This window comes from Mytilus galloprovincialis, chromosome 3 (assembly GCF_965363235.1).
Source record: "Mytilus galloprovincialis chromosome 3, xbMytGall1.hap1.1, whole genome shotgun sequence".
Classification (NCBI taxonomy): Eukaryota; Metazoa; Mollusca; class Bivalvia; order Mytilida; family Mytilidae; genus Mytilus; species Mytilus galloprovincialis.
Genome location: NC_134840.1, coordinates 2,434,487 through 2,453,195, shown reverse-complemented (window position 1 = coordinate 2,453,195; position 18,709 = coordinate 2,434,487). Strand labels below are relative to the sequence as shown.

At 31.4% G+C, this 18,709-nt stretch overlaps 1 protein-coding gene and 1 long non-coding RNA gene across 2 annotated transcripts; one reads left to right on the top strand and one right to left on the bottom strand.

The window, feature by feature from the left end:
* Window positions 1-13,621: 13,621 nt before the first annotated feature.
* LOC143066289 (emopamil-binding protein-like) lies at window positions 13,622-18,425 on the bottom strand. Its single transcript, XM_076239279.1, has 4 exons — window positions 18,215-18,425; window positions 15,005-15,074; window positions 14,495-14,677; window positions 13,622-13,930 (listed from the first exon to the last, which is right to left on the bottom strand). Exons 1-4 carry the CDS (start codon window positions 18,386-18,388, stop codon window positions 13,650-13,652), a joined length of 708 nt encoding a protein of 235 aa, XP_076095394.1. The 5' UTR covers window positions 18,389-18,425; the 3' UTR covers window positions 13,622-13,649.
* On the top strand, window positions 16,322-17,720 carry LOC143066288 (uncharacterized). The gene is made up of 3 exons (XR_012975530.1): window positions 16,322-16,634; window positions 17,059-17,139; window positions 17,632-17,720. It is a non-coding gene; the product is annotated as an uncharacterized LOC143066288 (long non-coding RNA).
* Window positions 18,426-18,709: the final 284 nt, after the last annotated feature.

Below are 18,709 nucleotides of genomic sequence, written 5' to 3'. Positions count from 1 at the left end.
GTTTGATTAAATTTGGCCCAGTAGTTTCAGAGGAGAAGATTTTTGTAAAAGTTAATGACGACGGACGACGACGGACGCCAAGTGATGAGAAAAGCTCACTTGGCCTTTTAGGCCAGGTGAGCTAAAAAAAGTATAAAATCAAAAGGTTAAGTGTTTGAAAAGATATGTAGAGCTGCAAGGGTACAGTGGAATCCATGTACACTCCCTATCAGTATTAGGATTAATGGAGATTTGTCCCCTTACATATCATACCTGTCAACCTGCAGCTGTGACGATGAAAATGCAGGTCATGACCTGCATTGAAGAATCAAATCTCAGGTCATAACGCGTACGAACTTTTTCGAGCTGAATTTCAGTATTTATGGTACATTTTCTTATAATAAAATTGAGAATGGAAATGGGGAATGTGTCAAAGAGACAACAACCCGACCAAATAAAAAACAACAGCAGAGGGTCAGTTGACAGGTATGACATATTTACAACAATATGTTGGAGGGTAAGATAACCTTTTTTTTATTTTGATTTGGTAAATTGACCAGAATACAATGAGCTACAACTTTAGCTCTAATTAAATTGCCCTTTTTCTGACTAGCACCCTGCCCTTTTCAAATTCTGGCTAGAACATTGATTGGGAATTACTACAAGCCTGTTGATCATGTACAAGCCTATCAATAACAAGATTTCCATACCAGAAACCAACAGCATCTTCAACAAAAGTGACAACCGAAACCAGAGGTGCAAACAGACTGAGGCAGATCTATACCAAAACAGATGTGCAGTCTTCGCGATGAACTGTTACAGGCCCGGCACTCAATTTTTGAAAATTTTTGGTTAGATTCTGTTGGCCTGTAGATATGATTTTTACAGGCCCTAGAGCAATTTTACAAGCCTGGGCTGCCATTCAGCGTGAAGACTGGATGTGTACAAACAATCCTTCTTTCCTTGCACTATCCAGAATTGGAACCAGCTGCCAACAACCGTGACCAACTCTGCCACTTTGGAGGTCTTCAAGGCCACCCTCCATGCAGCTGCGGCCCTGAGGACAACCATATACACCACCTTTTGATGTAAATAGTTTTAACTGTAAAACTAAAAAAAACAGCTTTTTTTTTTGAACATATTGAAACCAGTCTGGAAAGTGACTTCCTCAGACCTACGTCTACGACTCCTGCGAATTATTGGAAGATGATGATGAGATTAAGTGCACCGAGTCACATTCGAACTCTGTATCTTTAGCACTGCAGCTATCGGTTTTAACGCCTAGACTACGAACCCACACACATGATATATCATATGGCCTATAGACAATCAGATTCAAGTAACATGGTCAGATGGGTTGTTTTTTTATCCTTTCAAAAGTGTCATAATTGTCTGCAATGGTAGAAAGTTTTCAGTGGTAGTTACATACTGTTTACCAATGTTTGAGGAATGCTTATTACTTACAATGTCTAGTATTTTTTACAAGAAAAACATCAGCTGCAAACGAAAGGCGAAGAAACCGTCACCTGTTTAGTTCGGTTCCGGAAAAGAAATGTATATATTTCCGGGTTTTATCTAATGATGAGTTTCCTGGTAGATTCCTCCTTTATTTGGAACACATCTCGAAAGTTGTATAATCAGTGTACATTCAATATCAGGATAATAACCTGCATATTTACTCTTTATTTAAAGATCATGTCTTTCTTCTAATTAACGTGTTTCTTCAAAATCAGTATTTGTTTTCATCATCTAAAAGAAAATGTATATTTTATCGTCATGCATCAATAATTACTTTTAACATTATTTGATAATTTTTTTAACTGTTATTTGACATGAAGGTACCTCCAATACAACTCACCTAAAGTGCCTCAGTTGCTCACCTTGGTTTATGTGCATATTTTCTAATTCAAAATATTTTATTGTTCAAATATCAAATGTACATTTAAACAAAGGGATTGGACAAAAGGCAGTGCCTATACAAATCCTTTCCCATACAAGATGGATTGAATAACATGCATGATAGTATATAATTTTCTGATAAGTTAATAGATCATACGTTGTTGCAGTGAGTCAGGGGAGGCAATTCCCCCACTTCTTGAAGTATTTTATTGTGTATATGTATATAAATAACTATGTTAACAAAGTCAAAGCAAGACCTACTGAAGGTGGTGTCGAATTTTATACCACATTAATAAGTGTTGGTAAGGAATCAAGTAGATCATTAAGTGATGCATATTTTACAAAGGACACTCTGCAACATTGTAGATGAGAAAAGAATTCATGACAAAACACCTCTGTTTAGTTGATATTGTACTACTGATCATTTAGGCTGTTTAGCTTCTCTCTATCTTATTTATCTTTTGCTCAAAACACAAAAGAGGGTAAAATAAAATCCCCATTGAAGGGCAATCACTCCTATAAAGAGTGAAAGGATATTAACTATATCAACAAATACAACTGGTCAGTAGATCTTGGTTTTGTCGATCATTTTTGTGATTTGAGGTGTATCTATCTATTATAGTTTTAATCATAAAAGACAAAATGCATAAAAAATGGTAAAAACCAGTCATTAAAGGCCAGTAACTACAGTAAAGAGTCCTCAGACGATTTCCTCCAAATTGTCTTTAATAAATGTAGATCTTATTTTGTTGATCATTTTGGTTATTTCTATTTTTATCTATCTTTGAATATTTATAAGATGTAAGGCAAAAAAACGTGAAAAAAAATCATCCTCAAAGAACAGTAACTCTAATAAGGAGTGTTTGGAAGTTTCCTCCAATTGTCTTAATTGTAGATCTTATCTTGCTGATCACTTGTTTCCTCCAATTGTCTTAATTGTAGATCTTATCTTGCTGATCACTTGTTTCCTCCAATTGTCTTAATTGTAGATCTTATCTTGCTGATCACTTGTTTCCTCCAATTGTCTTAATTGTAGATCTTATCTTGCTGATCACTTGTTTCCTCCAATTGTCTTAATTGTAGATCTTATCTTGCTGATCACTTGTTTCCTCCAATTGTCTTAATTGTAGATCTTATCTTGCTGATCACTTGTTTCCTCCAATTGTCTTAATTGTAGATCTTATCTTGCTGATCACTTGTTTCCTCCAACTGTCTTAATTGTAGATCTTATCTTGCTGATCACTTGTTTCCTCCAACTGTCTTAATTGTAGATCTTATCTTGCTGATCACTTGTTTCCTCCAATTGTCTTAATTGTAGATCTTATCTTGCTGATCACTTGTTTCCTCCAACTGTCTTAATTGTAGATCTTATCTTGCTGATCACTTGTTTCCTCCAACTGTCTTAATTGTAGATCTTATCTTGCTGATCACTTGTTTCCTACAATTGTCTTAATTGTAGATCTTATCTTGCTGATCACTTTGGCTTATTTAACTATATATCTTTCAACACCTCCCAATTTTAAAAGGCAAGAAAGTTCTGTGAACTTAACTGATAAAAAAAACCTCTTAAAAATGCATGTATCCCTCACTTCATCTCCATACTAATAACACAGGAAAGGAAAACATTTGTTGTTTGTTACATTTGTATATAGATGCATGCAAATTGTTTAGGAGCCAGCTGAAGCATGCCTGCAGGTGCTGAAGTTTCTCGTTGTTTGTGGCCTTCGACTGTTGTCTGCTCTTTGGTAGGGTTGTTGTCTCTTTAACACATTCCCCTTTTCCATTTTCCATTTTAATTTTATACAGTATCAGTTCTAAATTTTGAAAAATGTAGTTAATTTTCAAACTTTTTTAAAAACTCAGTGACACTGATTGTGAGAGTTATAAAGATTTCTATCAATTCTGAAACTAATATCATCAGTTTTGTCAGTTTTGTCTTATCCAATTGATTGATGTATTAATTATTGTTTAAAGACACTTTTAGCGCTATTACTCTTTCCTGACAAGTCAGTTTTAATTGGTGGAGGAAGCCAGGGTGCCCAGAGAGAACAATGACCTTCAGTAGGAAACTGACAATTCTAGTTAATTAAGATTAGAATTGATAGCACCTGCCACAACCTGGATTCGAACTCACAACCTTAGTGTTGACAGGCTAGTATGTACAGTTGTTAGTATACTAAGACAACTAGTGGCATCCCCTCGTCTTTCTGACATATGCAGATTCAGATATACAACAAAGAATAAACTTTCCCGTTAATTATTGACTCATGAAAAACAAGTATGTAACATTCCATTTTATTATTCAAATATATGCCTGCTACAAATATATGTTTTAAGATATATAATAACTATTCAAAAACATTTCTACTCTAATAGCTTAATACAAAACATACCAAATTTGATGTCTATAAATGAGCAATTGAGATGAATTTTATCAGAAATGGTCAGAGCCAGCAATAAAGTGCAGCAGAGAGAATGTAATCAGGCTTAATATAACTTTACAAAATATTGTAAAAAAGACATCAACTCAGGTCAAATTAGTCTGCTGGAGTAAGATCCTATGTTTTTGTAAACACAAAAAAAAAATCAGCAAAATTTATTTTTATTTAGGCAGCAACCATTTGATTTTCTGGGGGGGGGCTATGGTTTTTTTTTCTGGACAAATTTTTTTCTTTCAATTTTAGCATTACATATAGTGGCAGCTGAGGGTGAAACAAACAAATTTTTTTTCTCAGAATCAAAAACAAATTATTTTTTTCTCCAAAAACTGGAAACAAACTTTTTTTTCCAAAAAAAACCATAGCCCCCCCCCCCAGAAAATCAAATGGTTGCTGCCTTATGAAATAAATCATGGACAACTGGTGGTTAAACTGTCAGTGACCTCTAAATAATAAAATTTAGAAATTTACCACCTTTCAATAACAGCAAATTTTATCAACCTAGTGCAGTTATTTGTTAGCTTTTGCTTTGAGTTGAAAATCCCAATATAATATAAAACAATAATAATAATAAAAGCACTTTTTGCTGTTTGTTTTAAAAGTTTTTACCTTATTTCAAATTAGAGAAGCCATTCAAAATTGCTTTCAATCAAAACAAAATGTTGATATGTGTGTCAGTATTAACTTTACTTGTACACAAATATATTCTTATATCAGTTGAAACTACATGTATACAAATTAAATATATTTTTTCAGAAGAAAGCTAGACATCAAAATACAAAAACAAAACACATTTAAAATATATATATATATATACAGTTGTAGCAAAAGCTACTAAATTGATAAATATAATTAATATTTGAGCAGTTAATTATCACTGGTAAAAAAAGCTGTATATATGTATGAATTATCACTGGAAAAAAAGCTGTATATATGTATGAATTATGACTGGTAAAAAAAGCTGTATATATGTATGAATTATCACTGGAGCACCAATATTGAAAGATAATAGTGAAGGGGAGGAAATGTTCTGTAGTACAGAATCCATCAAGTCACAATAAATTCAATTATTACATAAACAGACCATGTCTACACATTGTAATGAAAATATGTATATTGTGATAAATTTTCCAATGGAAATCACCTCTCATGTAAAATTTATTTAATACTTGCTTGGTATCCCTCCTACAAATATGTGTTAAAACTATTTATTTATTTTACATTAAATTAAACTTATGCAACCTTTCAACTGTTAAACCTCTTTGAACATTAATAATATTACCATTCAATTATTTTTACACAAAAAAAATCAATGATTTTTATTAAAATTAAAGATGTTTTTGTTTACAACTTTGGACTAAATTCTACCATGATGTATTTTATTTACAATTTAAGGTCATTTCTCTATATATTCTGGAATGATAGTGACATTTTTATATTTAACTAGTAACAATGAAACAAGTTCGGTGCCACCATTTGTTTTTTTTTATTTTCTTAAAACATATTATATAATCTTTCTTCTCGTACTTTATTTCATAAAAATGTGGGTTTTTTTTTCATGAACAATCTATGCAAGTTTATGCAATTTTGCACGACTTGTAGCTTGAAACAAGAGGCTCTCAAGAGCCTGAATCGCTCACCTGAATTTTTTTGGTTTAATCTCTCATCAATGATTATTTGAGCTTTTCAATTTATTTAAATGTTCTTTGAATCGTCCTATTTTCTTCAAAAGCAAAAAAAAATCATTTTCTCCTATGTTCTATTTTAGCCATAGGAGCTATGTTTCTTGACATAAAAGGAAATGAAATATAAAATTTATACTAGATACTCTGAAACTCTGAAACTCATTTAGCCTAAGTTTGGCTGAAATTGATACAGCAGTTTCATAAGAGAAGATTTTTTAAAGTAAGTCAACATGATGAACAAATTGTGAAAAAAGTCTTTAAAGGGCAATAACTCCTAAAGAGGTCAATTGACAATTTTGGTCAAATTGACTTATTTGTAGATCTTACTTTGCTGATCATATTTGCTGTTTACAGTTTATCTTTATCTATAATAATATTCAAGATAATGACCAAAAACTGCAAAATTTCCTTAAAATTACCAATTAAGTGGCAGCAACCCAACAATTGGATGTTTGATTCATCTGAAAATTTCAGGGCTGATAGATATTGACCTAATGAACATTTTTACTCCATGTCAGATTTGCTCTTAATGCTTTCGTTTTTGAGATATAAGCCAAAAACTGCATTTGACCCCTATGTTCTATTTTAAGTAACGGCGGCCATGTTTTTTGACGGATCAAAAATCAATGCACACACTTTGTGCAGGATAATCTAAGGAACAACCATGCTAAGTTTTAACCAAATCCATTCAGTAGTTTCAGAGGAGAAGATTTTTTAAAGTTAGCAAATATGATGAACAAATTGTGAAAAATTGTCATTAAAGGACAATAACCCCTTAAGGGGTCAATTGACAATTTTGGTCATATTAACTTATTTGTAGATCTTACTTTGCTGATCTTTTTTGCTGTTTACAGTTTATCTTTATCTATAATAATATTCAAGATAATGACCAAAAACTGCAAAATTTCCTTAAAATTACCAATTAAGTGGCAGCAACCCAACAATGGTTTGTTTGATTCATCTGAAAATTTCAGGGCTGATAGATCTTGACCTAATGAACATTTTTACTCCATGTCAGATTTGCTCTAAATGCTTTCGTTTTTGAGATATAAGCCAAAAACTGCATTTGACCCCTATGTTCTATTTTAAGTAACGGCGGCCATGTTTTTTGACGGATCAAAAATCGAAGCGCATTTTTTGTGCAGGATATACTAAGGAACAATCATGTTAAGTTTCATTCAAATCCATTCAGTAGTTTCAGAGGAGAAGATGTTTGAAAAATTGTTAACGACGACGACGACGTCGACGACGACGTCGACGACGACGACGACGGACGCCAAGTGATGAGAAAAGCTCACATGGCCTTTTAGGCCAGGTGAGCTAAAAAGCATAGTGACCTATATTTTATCATATTTTTGAAAAAAAAAAATAGGAAGGAAAATCTTCAATTTGGCAAAGTATAAGAATATTCTACCTGAAGAACTATATGATTCCTATATACCAATGATCCACCTGAATTGATATGACGTAATAAATATAATAGGTGCACACATTATTCATAGTAACACCATATAAATGTTTAAAAATTATCAGTATAGTTTTAATTCTTTGATTTCTGTTAAAATAACAACAACAGGTAACAAATGATAAATATGTAAATTTGTAAAAATAAGCATGAATTCTATAATATAATGGTACAGGTTCTTCCCTTACTTATCAATATATACTATTTCTGCCATAACAATATAAACAAACTTATACAATATGTATCAAACACAACCAAATATTATAGAAAAATGTTAATTTATTTGTTACTGTGTCATGACATTGGTTTTTTTGGGGAAGACGGCTTCAAGCCGTCAATCCCCAATGGGTTTGACTAGAGTGATATTCCCTCACATCATTCATTTTGTTTTTATAGTGTGGAAAACCCCCCCAACAAATCTTACTAAGAATGATGAGATGGGGAGACACAAATGAATAAATTGACTTTAAACACTTTTTTACACATTTCAATTGTTTCTCTCGAAATTATCTTATATCGAGCTCTCCTTTACACTATTTACGTTTCTTTTACAATCCGGAAAAATCAGTATGACAAGATATTCTAAATATATCCAACCTACATTATATTTTATAGTGACGTCATTGTTGGAATGCCACACTACGCATAAGCAGGGATATCCTTCACTGGTTATTTAAATCATTCTCAAAGATTGTGCACTTATTAAAAAATAGTATTTGTTGAATTTAAACATAATGATGTTTGCTGTAGATGATTTAAACATCAACATGCAACTTTCAAAGTAAACAGGAAGTCCGAGGGGCTACATGAGATCGGGGAGAGAAACGATCTTTTCCATTTTTTTCTGTAAAACTCTGTTTTGAGAATCTTCCTCCAATTCAGGAGCACCTCAATTTATGAGCTAATTATCCACTAAAATAAACACTTAAAATGTGACATTTAGTATATGATAAGTAGTCTTTCATTAAAACTAAATTTTGTGTACCAACATAATCATTGTAATAGCTACAAAAAAAATTACAAATGTTGCATTTTGTAGTTTAAACCTATTTATTCATGAAATTTTACAAATATTTCAAAATGTAGGATTTGGAAACAAGCTTCACACAGTTTACGTCAATCATATTGTTATTTTTATTAGTACCTGTATCCCTGTGATGAGAGATATAACTGGGAACTTTATCAATGGAAATTTAAAACTGAATAGATTTTTCAGTCCTAACTTTCTTGAGAAAAAAAAATTAAAATTTTTAGAGTACTGTCACAAAAAATGGAAAATGGCCCTAGCCTACAGTTCAGTCGTACACTATTAAGATTTCAAAAATAATTGTAGTTGTTGTTAAATGACAGAATTCAACTAGTTGAATTTTAGATAATTAACTATCAACTTTAATTGAATGTTTAGATTTAGAAGATGCAGATCTCTTCCATTGGTCTAAATTGAATCCTAAACTAAAGAAAAGAAATTACATTAAACAACAATTGATTCCAATAGTGTCAACCTTCCACATGTTCTAGCTGTTCTTTTTTTCATTCTTTATATGAAGACTATCAAAAGATAACCCCCCCTCCCCAAACCCCCACCCCAAAAAAATGAAATAGAAACAAGGGCCATCTTTCCCCTCAGAGCTATTCAGCTCTTTGATTTTTCATTGCCATGGAAAAAATATGGTGAACACCATTCAAATGTTATTATTTTTCAAGCATTTTAATAAAGATGCCCAACCCATTCAAATGAATGTATTTTTGGTGGTTTTTAAAGTTCTCAAATTACTCAATACTGTCCAAATACTCCCCCTTTTTTACCCTTCTTTTACAACCCAACATGTTCATTGTATATAAATAAAACACAATGCACTTCTCAACAAAAGACATCCAAATCACCTTTGACCTTTGGTAGGCTGTAATGATACTTTGGAATATTTTGACTCACAAAGTAAAATTGTTTTTATTAACATACAACTGAAGCAAAAAATATTACTATGGAATTTAGGAAATCCAAACACATAATTGTCAAAATAATGATAATGGTAAAAGTTCGAGAAAAAATACTTAGCAACAAAGTTGTTCAAAATTTCACAACCAAACACATGATATAAAAATTAAAAAAAAATTAACTTTCATAGTTTATGCTACATTCATTGTTTCTTCCAAATTAATCACATTTTTTTTTTAAATTAAAAACCCATTGAATAAACTTCATCAATATGTTGATTAAAAATTATCATATTGTTTGACTCTTTAATGGAATATGATAGCCACTGAGGTGACAATGAAACTGTAATTTGAAAATTTATGTTTTCTGTATCTTCAAAAGCACTGTGATAAAATAAATGCTGAGGTAGGATCTATTGACTTAAAAGTCTAAATAATGCTGAGAAGAAACTGAATGAGAAGAACATCTTGGAACGCATGTATTACAGTTAACATGGCATAAAAATGTCTAGTAAGTCAATACAGCAATAAAATCAGTATTTTAGTTTCTTACAAACTGCATTAAATCTTCAATTATGCTGTCCATAACAAGGTTAGTAAACACAAGTAAATATATATATTGCATAGATGTGAATCTCGTAATAAAACAGTTATAACAGAAAACATTTGATGATATTGCAAACATTTTGATAACTGTTGAAAAGAGACTAGCATGTGTATATGTTTTATTTTACATTTAGATGCTCATGGCTACAAAATATTGTTACAAGTATGTAAATTTAAGGTTGTATAAGACTTTTAAATAGCTGCATGAGGTTAACAAATCTTATATTTGTAAGCCTCAAATCTATGTCCGGCCTCAAATCTATGTCCTTTCCGCAAAACTATGTCCTTTTTAATATTGCGTCATAGACGTTCCAAATCTATGTCCTTTATTGTCTCAAATCTATGTCCTTTCATCGACGTAAAACATAACAAAACGTCATCAAGTAAACAATGAAAAGTTAACAATAACAGGTGTAAGTACGGCCTTCAACACGGAGCATTAACTCACACCGAAAAAAACATTGTACAAGTGGTTTATATGACAAAAGCAAGGTTAACATTTTTACTATTGATACACATGGTTTAAAATTGCTTTATGTTTTGTCTTTAAAACTGGAGGGAAATCTGTTATAAATAGTGGACTGATGGAATATTTTCAAAAACGTCAACTATAGAGATTTATCCTCTTGAAATGTTTTCTGACAATTATCAGGATATCTTTACTCCTACTATTGTGGAATATTTACAATTCAAAACAAATCCAACCATGAACAAAGGGACTGCGGTGTTGACATCTAGTTTCTTGATAGAAGGGATATGCCAAAACATAAAGAATGATTCTTCTCGGGGAAATATTTTCGTTATTAAAGACATTATTACAAGTTTTACATTTAAACTAAATAGATATCAACTAAGACCAAACAATTGAAATATGTTCTTTTGTGATTCACAAATATTTCAATTAAAAATATAAGTTTTATTAGTAGCAATTTAGAATGATTTTTTGATACTAGTATTCAAGAAAAAACATAGATAAAGTGGTATAAATGTCAATGAAACAGCGATGAACAAATTCAAAGACAAAACGAAGTAAAATGAAGTTGCAAACAAATATTCATTCTTTACTGTCTTTTTGAGTAAAATTAATATGGTTTTGTGGTTTCATTCTTAAAGACGGCATACAATAATAACACACGCATCATGTGTAAAGATTTTAACCGCACACATGAAAAAAGACTTAATAAAACAAAAGCATATAAGACTGTACTTGAAACAATATCATAAATACCAGCTAAATAATTTAGCTGGATTTTCTTAAACGTATACTATACTTCGGCTCTTGCACATACATGGATAACACATACCAACTTAATATTTAATTATGGGAAATTACTTAATAAAACCAGATGCTCCGCAGGGCGTAGCTTTATACGACCGCAGAGGTTGAACCCTGAACGGTTAGGGCAAGTATGGACACAACATTCAAGCTGGATTCAGCTCTAAATTTGGATTGTGATTAAATAGTTGACACAGCATAGGTTTCTGACACAGAATGAATGTGTTCTAATGAACTTAAAATTTTTGTTTCTCTTAGAGCAATTCACTATGCTGTTGAATATTAATCCTCTCAAAAAAATGTTTGAAGAAATTTTCTTTTTTATTTATGAAATTTCAAATGAGAAAAATTGAACCCAATTTTTTTAATCACATCCCCCTTTCCCTTATTCCAAAACTAATCTCAATTAAAATTTCTAATGGAGTTTGCAACAATAACTACTCATTTTAATACATCATAAAATATTAAGATGTAAAAAAACTGCTTGTTATCACTGAATGGTAAAGATTATTTTAATTTATCAGTTGGTAGTAAAAAGTGAATATACATTGTATATTGTATATAACAAAGATTTAAGTTGATTCTGGACAAAGAAAGATAACTCCAATTAAAAAAAAATATTGCTATTGCACAATATTTTGCAATTAAATATTTCTTGCTTACTATTCTGGACAAAGAAAGATAACTCTAATTAAAAAAAAATTTGATATTTCACAATATTGTGCAATTAGATATTTCTTGCCATTGCGCAATACTGTGCAATTGAAAAGACTTGCTATTACACAATACTTAATATAATAATTTTAGATCCTGATTTGGACCAACTTGAAAACTGGGCCCATAATAAAAAATCTAAGTACATTTTTGGATTCAGCATATCAAAGAACTTCAAGATTTCAATTTTTGTTAAAATCAGACTAAGTTTAATTTTGGACCCTTTGGACTTTAGTGTAGACCAATTTGAAAACAGGACCAAAAATGAAGAATCTACATACACAGTTAGATTTGGAATATCAAAGAACCCCATTTATTCAATTTTTGATGAAATCAAACAAAGTTTAATTTTGGACCCCGATTTGGACCAACTTGAAAACTGGGCCAATAATCAAGAATCTAAGTACATTTTTAGATTCAGCATATCAAAGAACCTAACTGATTCATTTTTTGTCAAAATCAAACTAAGTTTAATTTTGGACCCTTTGGACCTTAATGTAGACCAATTTGAAAACGGGACCAAAAGTTAAGAATCTACATACACAGTCATGACAGTTAGATTCAGCATATCAAAGAACCCCAATTATTCAATTTTGATGAAATCAAACAAAAGTTTAATTTTGGACCCTTTGGGCCCCTTATTATGTTGGGACCAAAACTCCCAAAATCAAACCCAACCTTTCTTTTATGGTCATAAACCTTGTGTTTAAATTTCATAGATTTCTATTTACTTATACTAACGTTATGGTGCGAAAACCAAGAAAAATGCTTATTTGGGTCCCTTTTTGGCCCCTAATTCCTAAACTGTTGGGACCTAAACTCCCAAAATCAATACCAACCTTCCTTTTGTAGTCATTAACATTGTGTTTAAATTTCATTGATTTCTATTTACTTAAACTAATGTTATTGTGCGAAAACCAAGAATAATGCTTATTTGGGCCCTTTTTTGGCCCCTAATTCCTAAACTGTTGAGACCAAAACTCCCAAAATCAATCCCAACCGTTCTTTTGTGGTCATAAACCTTGTGTCAAAATTTCATAGATTTCTATTAACTTAAACTAAAGTTATAGTGCGAAAACCAAGAAAATGCTTATTTGGGCCCTTTTTGGCCCCTAATTCCTAAAATGTTGGGACCAAAACTCCCAAAATCAATACCAACCTTCCTTTTGTGGTCATAAACCTTGTGTTAAAATTTCATAGATTTCCATTCACTTTTACTAAAGTTAGAGTGCGAAAACTAAAAGTATTCGGACGCCGGACGACGACGACGACGACGACGACGCAGACGCCAACGTGATAGCAATATACGACGAAAATTTTTTCAAAATTTGCGGTCGTATAATAAAAAAACCTATAAGGCCGAACTTATTAGACAGGCATAAATTTGCGTATGGCGAACCAAATTGAAAAAAAAAAATTAAAACATAACACAGATTTGAGACCTTATCTTTCTTATAACGGACACAGATTTGCAAATGACGTCGCGATTAAAAATCGGACACAGATTTGAGGTAAAATCATTTTTACGGACATAGATTAGCGATTGACGTCACGATGGGGCATAGATTTGAAAAACGGACACAGATTTGAGGTCGTACACAGATCTGAGGTTTACATATTTAATTTAGACCTAGATAAATTTTTTATAATTGTCAATCTTCTTTTTTCGGCCTAGTCCTAGTATTATATTTATGACGAGAGGTTGTTGTGGTGATAGTTGTTGTTTCAGTGACCTCTGTGCCATGACCTCCGTCTGTTACAGCTAATGTAGTCATACAACGTTTCATCTCCACCCATGAATGCCACATCAGGTAGAGTGGAATGACAACCCACACACCATTAAAGAACACCAGGTAGATCCACAGATACAAAGCATTACTGGTATCTAGGTTCTCACTTTTTGTTAGCCATTCTGGACAAAATGTCATCCAACCTAAACAAATTAAAAAATATTTACATAGCATTGAACAACTTTTATATAATATGAGAGATTTATAGCTGACAAATTGTACATAATATACCTATAATTGTTGAAGACTGTGTGTTTATCTCTAAATGTCTTATATCTTGTTGATGCATACCCACATCTCTTTTTGTTCATATTTATCAACAATTTTCCTGGCATTGTAAGGTTGGTAAATCTTCATATTTTTTCCTATGGCCATAAAGATGTCTATTATTACAATTTTTACATTGGAACATAGTTGTTTGTTATCCTCTTAATTTTAAATCAGCTATTCGATTTTGAGCATTCTTGATGAAGGTAAAATCCAGAAAAGCTCTTCGGACACATGTAATTTGAACATGTTGTTTCACTTTTTTATTCTATCCAAAACCACATGTTTAACAAAAGTCAATTCCTTCAATCAACTTTGGACAGAAATGACCAACAGTGATATCAATGTTCACATTATATAAAGTGCATAGAAAAACATGTGTCTTTAGAGGTTATCTATTAAAACATTATTCAATGCTCCATTAAAACATGTTATCTTACCTCCATACAATTCACAAACACACAGAACTAACTGCACATAATGACGATAAAACTTGTTCTTCAAAATGGCATAGATTAAAATTACACATAGCGGCCCATCCAAAAATACTGTTAATATTTCTAAAGATACAATGGTTGGGTCTGCAACACCCCATCTTTTATCAGCTTGAGCATATTCTTTCCCTGGAAAACATTCAATGTTAAGGTTTTAATCAATGTTTGTATATAAGGGATACAAGAATCCTTCCATTTATACAACACACATTTTTTTACTTTTTATAAAAGTATGATAAAATCTTTATTTTCTTCTTTATATTGGCACTAAAAAATTTCAAACTAATTCAAACTACTATAATAATCACAAACAAATTACAAATAAACAAATGATATGCTAAATATAGGAAAAAAAATGTGTTCTTCAGAGGTCAATATGATATACAGTATAAATATAGAAGATCTATGCAGTCAAAAAGGAGGCAAATTGCAAGGAAATAAGTTTATAATACTTACAGAGGGAAGCAGTGAAATGGTCTGACTCTTTGATTGTACCATAGAGAGATAACAAAACAAAAGGACCTTCCTGAAAATACAACAAACATTTTTTTCATTGTCATGAAGTTTACTAGTACTAAATCTATTACAGTTTTTTTGAATGTGTCATACTGTCATTCATCCTATCCTGAGATCACCCCAGGTTAATATTGGAGTTTGTGTTACTGAGACTTTAATTTTCTATGTTGTGTTTTGTAAACTGTTGTTGTTGTTGTTAGGTATTTTTCTTTTCTTTTCCCCATAATGTTGTCCGTTTATTTTCAACTTACAAGTTAAACTGTCCCTTTCGTATCTATTGCCTCAAGAGAATAGAACCTTTCATCGAAATTTAATATTTGACACAAAAATGACATGGATTACAAGCATGTCAAGTAGTAGCTTTTCAAAAAAGCTTGCCTGACTTTAGCATCTTTCAAATGTGAGACGTGTTACTAGAAGATGTGGCAAGTTCTTGTTTAGGTTTGGGACTACAGATAAGGTGGGACAAAGATTGCATTTTAGGTGGAAGCTGTATATTGCTTTGAAAATTCAGTATGTAATATGGAATTATGTGAAAGTAATAAAGAAACAAGTACAGGGTAAAGCTTTTCTCAAACATACAATACATATTATAAAGTTAATAAATTATACATTTCATATGTCTAATGAAAAAGATTAGCCTATGGAAAAAACAGAATGCTTATGAATAAGAATCAAGTCTTTTAGCTCTGGTGTCAGATCAAGACAGCACCTCCTTCTCATGGTTTATATATTAGAATCCCCAAAAATTGTTTCAGTTGTTTTTCTTGTCCTTTTTTTACCTCTACTACAATTTATCTGCAACTTTAATAATTCTGAATGGATGAAACTACATGTCCCAAATCAAATCAACCCAAATTGTCATATATTAACCAGATCTCAGACTCAGAAGGTTATCTTTTTTTAACAAAAGCTATTACTTGTCATATTTCAAGCTTTAAAAAAAAAGGCAATTTAATAATGACACACTGTTAATTTTTTTTGTTGCACAATTGATTCCAAAACTGTCATTGAAATTAATATCCGTTAATAGACAACTTTTGAGTTTGATGCATTTCCGTCAAAAACTCTGGTTTTAGTGAACGTCATTTGTGCGTTTAGGGGCGTTGTCACTTCCATTCCAATGTTGAGCAAGTGGTTGGAAAACTATAATTCTATATTGTGCAAACCATTAGGCAAATTGAATTCTTAAAATTGACAATCAGTGTAGTAGTGTCATTTTTACGTCTATTAATTATATATAAATAATAGTAAAAATATCTTTAAAGTTCTTAAATTAATTCTATTTATAATAACGTTTAACTCTAGAATTTTGATAAAGGAATATTATTATTTAAATCAAATCTACACTTTACTTTTTATATTGAGTTCATGAATATTCAAAAGGTTCTTACTTTAAATTACGTATTTGATTGGTCATTGTGATTTCGCGGTCAATTTATATTTTGTATTGACCAGGGATAATTTGCACGGGAACTTGAAAATTACAGTCGCATTATATTGTATCCCGATTTATATAACTGTGTTATGGTTTTAATTCATTGTGGACACAACCTATTACCTGATTATTGTAAGTTAACTTCTTTATTATATTATTAATATTTTCACATGATAAAATTTATGAAAGTTTCTGTTGTATGATTTCGTTCTCCTTGTAAAGTTTGTTTATTACATAAGTATGATAGATGTAGCCTAGATTATCTTATTTAGCTTCGTGCTACCGGTATTTTATTATCTACCGTTAATTTGTCACGATAGAACATAGAACAATATATTTGCTTAGCTATTTGATTGACACAGATAATTTATATTTCATAAATGGCGGCATATTAGACAAAATAAGGAAAAGTGTTAACGTTGATATTTATTAGTACACTTATATTATACATTGAAATGATAGAAGTCTAGCTATGAATGAACTTGAGTTATTTTGTCATATTGTATATTTTAATATTTTACTAGTCCGAATATTTATGATTGCATTTTGGTTTTAGGACTCCATTGATGTAATTATATAAAGAATGTATTAGTGAACTGTGCCTTGTCCTTGCCAGTAAAAACTCACTCCACAAGTGGTAAGAGTCAATCTATTTTTAACTATGTAATGTTGTAAACAAGACGTTATGGATTATTTCCCTTTAAATATGTGGTTTTAAGCATATTTAATATATTGGCTTAATTAGTCTTTATGAAAATAGTATTTACGATTCAACGATTGTTGTAACGTAATTGTATGTAAAGAACAAACAATATATTATGTTCCGATCAGTTTAATGTTACATTTGCAGTTTTAACTTTAGTTTTGTACCGTACACATAGTAAACCAGTAAACACTATATAGTATATTATTTACGATGAAGGGTTACATTCTTATGTAGTGTATCACAATGTGAATTAAAAGTACACGTGACATTAGCTGACTGATTGTCTCTTATGTGTATTCGCTATATAGTACACAGTATTAATGTGCATTGTATTTTATCATAACTATATGTGTAACGTGTAATTTAAGATACTTGTGTTTTATAATAGATCTGTTATTTATTATTGTGATATTGTTATTTCAGAGTTTATTTTTATACTACTGGTATAATAAATCATCCGAACCCTAAACAGAGTTTATTATTACTTGACCCAAGAATCGACCCTGTTACATCAGCATTGCTGTCATTAGGGAATTGTCATTAATAAAAGTACCTACAGAACAACCATTATTTCTAGTTTATCCTGCACAATGACGATCACTAAGACGCTTGATGAACGTAAATAGTGCAGGGATACAGGCGACCCCCCTATCTGGTAAATGACGTCATAAAGGCGCGTATAATTGACCAGTTTTTTCCAGTGACGGATGAACTCGAAAGTGGTCTATTGAAACTTATTTTCATTGGTGTGACTTCAGAATGAAAATAGAATGAAAAAAAAAATATATAGTATTGGCTATGAGACATTAAGCTCTTTATAAATAGAAAAGCATTGCCTGTCCAATGACAAGCTTCAAGTACACAAATGTATTTGTCTAGTTGCAAGCTTTTTTAGAAAAGCTACTAATTTTCTAGTTGCAAGCTTTTTAAAAAGCATTTACTTTTGCAAGATTTGCAATGTTGGACAGTCCAGTAATTAATTTTAATGAGCAGGCACATAACTTACAAAAGTAAAGTGTATAAGTGCATCAAAAACAAGCCAGGTTATAATCCATTTTTCAGTCTGGCGTTTCCTTCGTCCCAAATAAAAACCTAGGAAAACACTAAGCCCCAGATAAACTGCTGTTGCACTTAGTGAAATAATTGTAACTGTGTTTATCAAGCTGGCATTTGCTGTCATCTTTTTTTAGTTTAAGAACAAGTTTTGCGGTGCAACGGCTTTCTTTCGTGGTCAAATTTAAGCTTAAATTTAAGAATGAAGAGTACAAGTCGACCCTTACAAACTTCGTCCCAAAATAGATCGGACAAAAATCTTCCTGAAATAGATTGGATGATACTAAGCAGCAGGCTTCGAGATCAATTTATGGGGCAGCAAGTGAGTACATTATTTACAAGAACTGCATGTACATTTTCCTGAAAAACACCAGGTGGAGATAACATTTTTGAACTGGCCAAAAGTTGATAAGCTCCTTGCCTCATTTGGCAAGGAGTTCCAGAGTTT